This window comes from Neoarius graeffei, chromosome 3 (assembly GCF_027579695.1).
Source record: "Neoarius graeffei isolate fNeoGra1 chromosome 3, fNeoGra1.pri, whole genome shotgun sequence".
NCBI lineage: Eukaryota > Metazoa > Chordata > Actinopteri > Siluriformes > Ariidae > Neoarius > Neoarius graeffei.
In genome coordinates, this window is record NC_083571.1 from 39,528,443 (window position 1) to 39,540,699 (window position 12,257).

The following is a 12,257-nucleotide window of genomic DNA, read 5'->3' on the forward strand; positions in this document are numbered from 1 at the left end:
GAACCAAACCAAACCAAGGTGATCCACTTCCTGCACTGTGCCCTCCGCTAACTTCACCGGCGAACAACTTCACAAACGCGCACACAGACACACCAGCCCGAGTGTTCAAGCTGCTTTCTCACAGCTGTGCTCGCGTTACCTGCCCGGATGAGTAAATCCAACTGGTTAGCGGCTCCTTCATGAAGCGACGTCGCCATATTTAGCTTCACGCTTGTACACATTGACTCGTTATTTTCTTTCTTTCCCACCCGCACTCCGGCAGTTCCCGCCTCCCGCGCCTTACACCAGCCCAGCCCTCCTGTGCTGGGATTGGCCAGGAGCGCGTATTCCCGAGCCGTCAACCAATCACAACACAGGAGGGCGGAACCGCTCGGAATGTGGGTGAGAGGAAAAACAACGCCATTGACTCGCATGCTAAGTGCTCGAATAAGAGATCACTCCGCCTCTAATAGCGCCGGAGCACCGCCTCAGATCCTTCCGCAGCCTCCGCACTATACGAAGAATTTACCTCAAAATTAATTTACTTCATTATTCCAGTCCAATTTACATATTTTTATTTAAAAAGACGCAGTTTATCCATAACATATATCCCAGACTAACTGATTGACTTTTCAAATTATCAGCTAATGTACCTTAGAATGCAGTGAGCAGGAACCTAAAAGCTGAAACACGTTAGTTATTTTATTTATCTAATATTTTTGTTTTTTTGTGCGACTGTATTTTAACATTAAACCAGTGCACACTGATCAAGAAAATATTGAGAATCGAGTCTGCTGAAGCAGAACAGCACAAGTCCATACACTGGGACTTAAAATGGGTTTGATTTTAATAAGTGTTAATTATTAAACTTCATCTCATCTCATTATCTCTAGCCGCTTTATCCCGCTCTACAGGGTCGCAGGCAAGCTGGAGCCTATCTCAGCTGACTACGGGCGAAAGGCGGGGTACACCCTGGACAAGTCGCCAGGTCATCACAGGGCTGACACATAGACACAGACAACCATTCACACTCACATTCACACCTACGGTCAATTTAGGTGGGGTTTACATTAGACCGTATCAGCGGATCATCAGATTAACGTTTTTAAAACGATTCGCGTGCACACAGCAACGCCAATACACGGATACGCTCGGCTCCGCAGGCATCCTGCGCTCCAAATCACTCCGCCCTGAACAGCGAGTGCCCTCTGGAGGGTGCGCACTCCGGCCCTGCGCAGCTCACAGAGCACGCGAGTGAAGCGCACGAGCAGTGATTCGGGACTGAGCCGCTGTGTGTGTGATCTCAGTGCATATCGGGCATGCGCGTCACTTACCACTTGCAAGTGGAAGGATGGCAAGCCTAAAGACAATCATAACTACACAATGGGCAGTATTTGCATCAGTATTTGCAGTATTTTCATACTTTTATACTCTTTAATGAAAGGTGATACAAGGCGGAAGTCCGCGCCGTTTTTCAGCAGTCGCGTCACATGACCAACGCCAGCGAATCAGGAAGGTGGATGTCACAGTGACGTTGTCCAATGACGACGCCAGCTAGAGCTCAGCACAGCGTATCCGCGTATTCTCAATGTTTACACAGCACCGGACCAGACACGATCTGGATTGAATACGTGGACCCTGGCGGATTCCCGTTTCCCGGCGTTTTAATGTAAACGGACAGTGCATCCGCGAAGAAAACGAGACAGATACGGTCTAATGTAAACTTGGCCTTAGAGTCACCAGTTAACCTAACATGCAAACCCCGCACAGAAAGGCCCTCGCCGACCACGGGGCTTGAACCCGGGCCTTCTTGCTGTGAGGCGACAGCGCTAACCACTACACCACTGTGTCGCCCATTATTAAACTTATTATCCCAAATATTAAATCAGTTTATAATTCTACTAACCTAGAATACCAAACTTCCGAAATCACTAATCCAAAATTTAACAACAATCTGGAAAATACGCCTGTGTTTCGTGTTCAATTAGTAAATATGCTGACTACTATTTATGCACAGATTATTTTAAGTCTGATCTCCATCATCCACAAATCAGAGAGGAAAATAAAAGGTGTGAAGCTCCTCACTAAGAGATTGTGTTTTGAGGTCATGCTGCAGGGCTGCTTTCCAACACACAGCCACAAGAGGAGAGAAGTGGCACTAACGAGGAACTCTGGCTGGTGGGCAAAACAAAATCTTTTCTTTTTTCCTTTAACCACAAACTGGTGAACAGGACGACTCCAGGCTGACAGCATGAGAGATCAAATGTATTGAACAAATATTTCAGTGCAGTGCGACGTATTGTTCAGATTTACGCCAATCAGTTAAAAGAAAGAAAGCAAGCAAGAAAGCATAACTTTATTCATCACACACTTGTGAAATTCCTCTCAGCATTTAACCCATCTGAAGCAGTGAACACACACATGAGCAATGAGCACACACACATACCCAGAGCAGTGGGCAGCCATGCTAACAGCACCCGGGCAGCAGTTCAGAGTTAGGTGCCTCGCTCAAGGGCACCTCAGCCCAAGGTCGTCCCATATTAACCTAACCGCATGTCTTTGGACTGTGGGGGAAACCGGAGCACCTGGAGGAAACCCATGCAGACACGGGGAGAACATGCAAACTCCACACAGAAAGGCCCTCGTCAGCCATTGGGCTCGAACCCAGAACCTTCTTGCTATGAGGCGACCGTGCTAACCACTTACACCACCATGCGTTCTATCTGGTTGCCAAAGAATCAATTTTGAGTGTAAAAATTTACTTTATAGATGACTTGCAACCACGTGATCAAAACGTGCTACGTCATGAGCGTCCGCCATGAAGGTGGATATACAAAGCAGCTAGGATGGCCGCCGCTGAAAGCGTCTGTAAACAATGCTGAATTCTCAGTATCATCACGATTTGAACAGTCAAGCAAAGATTCGATACAAAGAGAAGATAGATGTGTGTGTTTTTGACCCATATTTAAAAAAAAAAAGTCAGACTTTTCTGAAGATAAGACACTTCTACTGACCATCGAGTACCCAGATATCGCGTTCTATCTGGTTGCCAAAGAATCAAGTCTGACCTTGGCCGAAACGTATCCCATTTTCTGAGTGGGTGCCCAGTCTGGATTGTTTCTATCGTATAACTTTGCTGGCGCTCCTAGAAGCAAAATGGTAATATAATTTTAACAACGTATTAATGTAACAACGACCAAGTGAACCACGACAAGAGAACGCTCATTTTATAGCAAAATTCTAGCAACACGAAATAAAATTCTTCCATGAGATTATTGAGAAAGCTTTTGAATCTCACCTGAGATAAAATGATTACTGCAAACACGAGCTGTTTTGGTTTTAGCCTCTGTTAGATCAGCCCTGCCGATGTTGTTCAGCCGTGCTCGTCTCCTCTCCGTACTAAGCCTCGGAGTTTCCTCGCCCTCTTTCCGAATCACGGACGTAATTCTAAAAAATCGGAACGTGCCACGGTCACGAGTACTGTTGTGACCACAACCATATACAGCACAAAGATATGGCATCGCTAAAAGAACCCTTAAAGCAGTGGAAAAACAAAGAGTTGCGCACGCGTGACTATGTTTTGCATGGAATGTCGCTTGACCCCACATTTGTATATCCACCAACATGGCTGACATCCGGGTTTCAATTTTGCTTTGACGTAACTTGCAAGTCAAGGATACAATTTTATACAAAATAAACACTAGTGCATGTCCAGTCTGCAGCCCAATCCACACCTGTACTCTACTGCACATCATAAAAACCTCTGCAACTGGAGGGAAACATTTACTGTAGATTTACTGAATAAAAACATCTTTACACTTTTATTACTGCCATGTGAGGAAGCCACCAAATAAATCCACCAGACTGCCTGCACCAACAGGACGCAAAGTAATCAATAATATAAAAAAAAAAGGAAAGAAAATTATCACCTACATATTGAAAGTTTATTATATAGTGACATACAGCACGTCTTACTCTGCACTGATTACTGAACGAACCTTCTGACTGCTTCTCCTCCAAACCGACTACAGCCCCGGCCACTCGTTGTCTAGTGGCTGACAAGACTGAGGTTCCTGAATTCACAGGTCAAAGATCACCAAAAAGTTAACTGGACATCTATCAGACAGAAACGTGTATCTTTCAGGTTTTCAGCACTTTCACCTTCAGTCAGTCAGCTTTAAAGTGCATATCCTGGACCAATTAATTTTTTTTTTTATATGAAAGTATGTCCCTTTACACCAGGGGTGTCCAAACTGATCGATAAAGGGCCGTGTGGCTGCAGGTTTTCATTCCAGCCATGCAGCAGCACACCTGATTTGGCTTATTCAATCAACTGACACACCCACCCTTTAATCAAGGGTGGGTGTGGCTGCAAGTATTTGACTGTGTGAAGACAGTTCAGTTGATTGAATGAGCCAAGTCAGGTGTGCTGCTGCATGGCTGGAATGAAAACCTGCAGCCACACGGGCGTTTATGGATCAGTTTGGACACCCCTGCTTTACACACTCATCCAGAAGGGTAATTTTGCACAAAGCCATCTATCTACAGCAGAAAAAAATAAAATAAAACGCGTCTGGAAAAATCCCAAGGGAGTCTGGAGCCAGATTCGTGACGTCACCTGTGGAAGCGCCAGCAGGCTGCGTGAGCTTTGCACGGTTTCAGTGCACAGCCTGTGTAGACCAAGCGCTCCCATTTCTCTCTCATTGTCCGGTCTTTTGGAAAACGATGAGTACTAATCCCATCAAGACTGGTGTTGCTACACCCTCCTACGATACATCTGTTAACCATTTTAATAATTACACGATAACGTTGAAGAAATTTGCAGAAAAGCACCAGGTCGTTTTCTCATAAACAAACCAGCGCTGACGTAGGATTCAGAGGGAGGCGTCCCGCAGATGACGTCACGAAAATCAATGTTTCCCGGGAAATCCAAATGCCAAGTTTTTTCAGAGGCGGACCAATTCACCTCAAATGGCTTGATTTCAACTGAATTTTTCTGGTATTGCACAAGGTAAAAAAAATTGCACAAAATGCAAAATGTGACAGATATTTGACCAAAGTTTAATATAAAATAGGAGAATTACATTGATCATGCTCCTGAATTTACCCGTGATATGCACTTTAATGCCAGGAGAGTGAGTTTGTTTTGTCCTGAGCACTGCTTTAGCTGAAAACCAGTAAAGTGTTGTGTTTAGGTGTTTCCTGTGTCACAGTAGCCATGGGTCAATAAAAGCAACCCTAATCACTGGCACCCCTGGGAGCAGGTGTAAGGAAGCTGAGTGTGGATTAGTGAACTCCCCTCTCTCCTGTGACTGAGAACAAGCTGAAAAGGGCAATTTCTACACTCTATTTAACTTTATTATATTTGACAGATGTTGACAAATTATTACTGGAGTAAGTTTAATATCTGCATTTTATTTGTGGCTCATCTGAAAACCCTTTCCTCCCAGACAGTATGACTGAAGTCCAAACAGCTTGAATAAAGAGCACAACACAGTGCAGAAATCATACTGTAAAACACTGTGTAATAGAATATTCTCTGTAGTTTACTCACACAAAACCTACAGCATTATTTTAAATTCAGCTCAAATCTATTGTTAGAGACAAGCACACATCACACTACACCACTGTTAGCACCGAGACAGTACGAACAGTAAAGTACAGAGAATACAAACACAACAGGATGGACAGTACAGTACATAGAGTACGGCCAGGCCAGACAGGACAGTGCATAGAGTATGAATAGTACAGAGAGTATGTAGAGTCCAGACAGTACAGATAGAACAGAGAACAGACAAGCTAGACAGGACAGTACAGAGAGTACAGTCCATGGAGTATGGACAGGACAGTACGGAGCAGGACAGAGAGTACTGGAGGAGGACAGAGCAGGACAGAGAGTACCGGAGAAGGACAGAGCAGGACAGACAGTACCGAAGAAGGACAGACAGTATCGGAGAAGGACAGACAGTACTGGAGGATGACAGAGCAGGACAGACAGTACCGGAGAAGGACAGAGCAGGACAGAGAGTACGGAGCAGGACAGACAGTACCAGAGAAGGACAGAGCAGGACAGACAGTACCAGAGAAGGACAGAGCAGGACAGACAGTACCGGAGCAGGACAGAGAGTACTGGAGGAGGACCGAAAATACAGAGAAGGACAGAGCAGGACAGACAGTACCGGAGAAGGACGGAGCAGGACAGACAGTACCGGAGAAGGACGGAGCAGGACAGACAGTACCGGAGAAGGACGGAGCAGGACAGACAGTACCGGAGAAGGACGGAGCAGGACAGACAGTACCGGAGAAGGAAGGAGCAGGACAGACAGTACCGGAGAAGGAAGGAGCAGGACAGAGAGTACCGGAGAAGGAAGGAGCAGGACAGAGAGTACCAGAGAAGGAAGGAGCAGGACAGAGAGTACCGGAGAAGGACGGAGCAGGACAGAGTACACCGGAGAAGGACGGAGCAGGACAGAGAAGGACAGACAGTACTGGAGAAGGACTGACAGTACCGGAGAAGGACAGAGCAGGACAGAGAGGACGGAGCAGGACCAGAGCAAGACAGAGAGTACCAGAGCAGGACAGAGAGTACCAGAGCAGGACAGAGCAGGACAGACAGTACGGAGCAGGACAGAGAGTACCGGAGGAGGACCGAAAATACAGAGAAGGACGGAGAAGGACAGAGCAGGACAGAGAGTACCGGAGAAGGACAGAGCAGGACAGAGAGTACCGGAGAAGGACAGAGCAGGACAGAGAGTACCGGAGGAGGACCAAAAATACAGAGAAGGACGGAGCAGGACAGACAGTACCGGAGGACGGACGGAGCAGGACAGACAGTACCGGAGGACGGACGGAGCAGGACAGACAGTACCGGAGGACGGACGGAGCAGGACAGACAGTACCGGAGGACGGACGGAGCAGGACAGACAGTACCGGAGGACGGACGGAGCAGGACAGACAGTACCGGAGGACTGACGGAGCAGGACAGACAGTACCGGAGAAGGACGGAGCAGGACAGACAGTACGGGAGGACGGACGGAGCAGGACAGACAGTACCGAGGACGGACGGAGCAGGACAGACAGTACCGGAGGACGGACGGAGCAGGACAGAGAGTACCGGAGAAGGACGGAGCAGGACAGAGAAGGACAGACAGTACCGGAGAAGGACTGACAGTACCGGAGAAGGACTGACAGTACCGGAGAAGGACAGAGCAGGACAGAGAGGACGGAGCAGGACCAGAGCAGGACAGAGAGTACCAGAGCAGGACAGAGCAGGACAGACAGTACGGAGCAGGACAGAGAGTACCGGAGGAGGACCGAAAATACAGAGAAGGACAGAGAAGGACAGAGAGTACTGGAGAAGGACAGAGAGGACGGAGCAGGACAGAGAGTACCGGAGAAGGACAGAGCAGGACAGAGAGTACCGGAGGAGGACCGAAAATACAGAGGACAGAGAAGGACGGAGCAGGACAGACAGTACCGGAGGACGGACGGAGCAGGACAGACAGTACCGGAGGACGGACGGAACAGGACAGAGAGTACCGGAGAAGGACGGAGCAGGACAGAGAAGGACAGACAGTACCGGAGAAGGACTGACAGTACCGGAGAAGGACCAGAGCAGGACAGAGAGTACCAGAGCAGGACAGAGAGTACCAGAGCAGGACAGACAGTACGGAGCAGGACAGAGAGTACCGGAGGAGGACCGAAAATACAGAGAAGGACAGAGAAGGACAGAGAGTACTGGAGAAGGACAGAGAGGACGGAGCAGGACAGAGAGTACCGGAGAAGGACAGAGCAGGACAGAGAGTACCGGAGGAGGACCGAAAATACAGAGGACAGAGAAGGACGGAGCAGGACAGACAGTACCGGAGGACGGACGGAGCAGGACAGACAGTACCGGAGGACGGACGGAGCAGGACAGACAGTACCGGAGGACGGACGGAGCAGGACAGAGAAGGACAGACAGTACCGGAGAAGGACAGAGCAGGACAGAGAGTACAGGGAAGGATGGAGCAGGACAGAGAGTACCAGAGCAGGACAGAGCAGGACAGGGAGTACCAGAGAAGGACCGGAGGAGGACAGAGAGTACCGGAGAAGGACAGAGAGTACTGGAGAAGGACCGGAGGAGGACAGAGAGTACTGGAGAAGGACCGGAGGAGGACAGAGAGTACTGGAGAAGGACCGGAGGAGGACAGAGAGTACCGGAGGAGGACGGAACAGGACAGACAGTACCGGAGGAGGACGGACAGTACAGATGAGGACGGAGCAGGACAGACAGTGCAGGAGAAGGATGGAGCAGGACAGACAGTACCGGAGGAGGACAGACAGTACGGAGAAGCAGTGGGACGGGGTGTGTGTGTGTGTGTTACCTGTTTCCACTACTTCTGTCTCCACTTCCTGTTCCTCAGCGACACCCTGCATCAGTTCCGTGTTCTCATCGTACACATACACCTGTGCAGGCGAGCATGCCTCCTCCTCCTCCTGATCATACACTCTCTCTACTTCACACACATCCCCCACCTCCTCAACCTCACACACACCCTCTTCCTGTCTCACACATGCGCGCACACACACACACACAGGATCAGTCTGGACAGGCCAGTGTGTGTTCATCAGACAAGTGTTAGAAGACGTGTGTGTACCTGATGTAGATCCTCCACTGCAGTGATGTACTCCAGTACGGCTCCTCCAGTGTCGACCAACACCACTGACGTCATCACTCATTCCCTACACACACACACCCAGTCTGAGTCTAACAAACACAGACATTTTAATAACTAAAACCTATTTATGCATGTACCATATGAATCTACAAAACACAGAACAGAAACTGAAACTGCTGAAAACAAAAATATAAAACTTTACACAACCCAATGAACAAGTGTGAAATCTCCTGAGTCCTGAATGTGTGGAATTTAATGAATGGCGAATAGCAGAATGGTTTATGATCAGAAATGAAAGACAGAGATGATCTATAACAATATGTAGTAATGTTCAGCCAGGTGAAAGTCTGCACTACCTCATCTTAACAGCTGCTAGTTTGTTTATACTGATTATTTCATGTTTACCTGCTATACCTCAAATGCCCTTGACTGTTTGGTTATTTGAACCAATTTATGTGTGTGTATTATATACATGAGTGATTCCACGCTTATGGGTACTGAAATGGGGACATGAACTTATTCACCTAAAACCATTTCTTTTTTTACCATCAGGTCACAAAACATGTAATCTTTAATGAATGATATGTTAAAAGATAACTTTAATTTTCTGAGATGTAATAAAAACATATTTATATGCCAAAGTCAGAACGTAACAGAAGTGTTGTGGACATATATATTCTCAATTTTAACAATGTAGAATTACTTTTTGAAACATAGGAAGGTGATGTTTTAGCAAATATAATTAATAAACATGTGTAGTAGAATAAACATACACATTCTTTCAATAAGATTAACATGGTATATAGCTAGATTGTAATTAATTTGTAACAGACGCAAGATGGACAATCGTAACAGAAGTAATGTAACAGACATCATTTTGGAACTCATAGGCTTGACTTTGGCATATAAGTCAAGCCTATGAGTTCCAAAATGATGTCTGTTACATTACTTCTGTTACGATTGTCCATCTTGCGTCTGTTACAAATTAATTACAATCTAGCTATATACCATGTTAATCTTATTGAAAGAATGTGTATGTTTATTCTACTACACATGTTTATTAATTATATTTGCTAAAACATCACCTTCCTATGTTTCAAAAAGTAATTCTACATTGTTAAAATTGAGAATATATATGTCCACAACACTTCTGTTACGTTCTGACTTTGGCATATAAATATGTTTTTATTACATCTCAGAAAATTAAAGTTATCTTTTAACACATCATTCATTAAAGATTACATGTTTTGTGACCTGATGGTAAAAAAAAAGAAATGGTTTTAGGTGAATAAGTTCATGTCCCCATTTCAGTACCCATAAGCGTGGAATCACTCATATATGAGTGTTTAGTCTACGTCTAGTTCATATCTAGTGTTTATACTGTTTATATTGTCTGTTTGAGTGTTTAGTCTGTGTGTAGTTCTTATCTAGTGTTTACACTGTTTATATTGTCTGAGTGTTTAGTCTATGTCTTGTTCTTATCTAGTGTTTATACTGTTTATTTATACTGTTTATATTGTTTGAGTGTTTAGTTCCTATCTAGAGTGTTTATACTGTTTATATTGTTTTGTTTTTTCAATTATTCTATTTTTATTTATTGCATTGCCTGTTTGCACCGTGGGTCAGAGAGGACTGATCTTTCATCTGTGCTGTATGTCGAGCATGTATAGCATATTTGACAAAGTTGACTTGACTTGAAATACACTGAGGTGTTATTTTTTGATGACGTCATGTTTCTGCCTCTGTGATAAACTCCTCAGAAATTAGACACTAATGAACAAACAGCTCACACACATCACTTCAAAATCTCTCTCACACACAACTAACTGCACTTGACTCATTACCTACACTTAACATTAATGCTGAGCCTATAATACTGTAAATAATGACTTTTAGTCTTAAACTCACAAACACTGTATTAGTGCTTGCTAACAACTGAAGCGCATTCAACATGCTAAAGAGGTGCAGACGCTGTAGATAACTGCAGCAGTATTTCTACACATTCAAGACTTTAATTACTGTAAACATTTCACTGTTTATTTACCTGAGCTACACAGTCCGTTAGCAGGGCAGCCAATGCTAAAGCTAACAGCCAGACTGCTGCACAAAGCCTACAGTGATGCTAAGCTACATTAGCAACAGTTATCTTAAACAAACAGAGCGCACATAATTATAATAACAGTCGGCATTACCTTCACTACAGCACAGTGTACACACAGTCGGATGTAGCCTTTATAAATGTTTATTGTAATTAAGGCGCGTTTTCAAAGCTCTGCTGTTTTATTGGATTATTATCTTATTAACCATAAAGCTAAAAGTCTATCGAACCTGTCGGAAAATACGCGATTCTGTACAGCGCATGCGCAGCTTTAAACGCCCGAGATCTCCGCGTCTGCCGCTATTGCACTGCGCATGCGCACACTTTTGTTGACACGCGCCATCTAGTGTCCCTGAGACTCAGGACCTGAGTGAGGGACAGTGCAGTCCAGTCCAGTCCAGGAGAGAAATACTATAGACTACCATACAATCACTATCAGGGACGTGCAGGATTATAGAGGGGCAGGGGCTCAAAGTCAGAAAAAGGGCAGCAAGTGCATGATTTTTTTTCACCGGTCCTTTCCAAAATATGGAACTGTAGAATTAAAATTAACGTACTAAGTACGTACTTAGCTATGTGTCCTGTGTTGGCGAAAGTGATATGCAATTGCCATTTCTTTTGTGTCAGCAAAATTGTCACTCACATTATCATAGGCGTGGCGGCACGGTGGTGTAGTGGTTAGCACTGTCGCCTCACAGCAAGAAGGTCCGGGTTCGAGCTCCGTGGCCGGCGAGGGCCTTTCTGTGCGGGGTTTGCATGTTCTCCCCGTGTCCGCGTGGGTTTCCTTCGGGTGCTCCGGTTTCCCCCACAGTCCAAAGACATGCAGATTAGGTTAACTGGCGACTCTAAATTGACCGTAGGTGTGAATGTGAGTGTGAATGGTCGTCTGTGTCTATGTGTCAGCCCTGTGATGACCTGGCGACTTGTCCAGGGTGTACCCCGCCTTTCGCCCGTAGTCAGCTGGGATAGGCTCCAGCTTGCCTGTGACCCTGTAGAACAGGATAAAGCGGCTAGAGATGATGAGATGAGATGAGACATTATCATAGGCGTGGCGGCACGGTGGTGTAGTGGTTAGCGCTGTCGCCTCACAGCAAGAAGGTCCGGGTTCGAGCTCCGTGGCCGGCGAGGGCCTTTCTGTGTGGAGTTTGCATGTTCTCCCCGTGTCCGCGTGGGTTTCCTCCAGGTGCTCTGGTTTCCCCCACAGTCCAAAGACATGCAGGTTAGGTTAACTGGCGACTCTAAATTGACTGTAGGTGTGAATGTGAGTGTGAATGGTTGTCTGTGTCTATGTGTCAGCCCTGTGATGACCTGGCGACTTGTCCAGGGTGTACCCCGCCTTTCGCCCGTAGTCAGCTGGGATAGGCTCCAGCTTGCCTGCGACCCTGTAGAACAGGATAAAGCGGCTAGAGATAATGAGATGAGATGAGATTATCAAAGGCTTGGAAGACATGCAAAGCAATAAAACACTGGTGCATTATTAGGCTTTTTTATTGTTAAAGATTTAACATTGAACAGTGAAA

The 12,257-nt window shown here is 46.0% G+C and overlaps 1 protein-coding gene across 8 annotated transcripts in view; it reads right to left on the minus strand.

Annotated features, from left to right (window-relative positions):
* Window positions 1-10,983, minus strand: part of elf2b (E74-like factor 2b (ets domain transcription factor)) — a 19,090-nt gene extending 8,107 nt beyond the window's left edge. Inside the window, exons 1-3 of one of the 8 annotated variants that reach the window (XM_060916805.1) lie at window positions 10,832-10,983; window positions 8,619-8,703; window positions 8,346-8,523 (exon numbers count right to left, since the gene is read on the minus strand). In XM_060916805.1, the coding sequence (XP_060772788.1) occupies window positions 8,346-8,523; window positions 8,619-8,693 (253 nt within the window). In that variant the 5' untranslated portion in view covers window positions 8,694-8,703; window positions 10,832-10,983. Of the gene's footprint in view, window positions 1-139; window positions 429-8,345; window positions 8,524-8,618; window positions 8,729-10,683; window positions 10,767-10,831 lie in introns of those variants that run through there. The other 7 variants (XM_060916804.1, XM_060916807.1, XM_060916806.1 and 4 more) reach the window with 7 other exon arrangements.
* Between the last annotated feature and the right edge of the window lie 1,274 nt (window positions 10,984-12,257).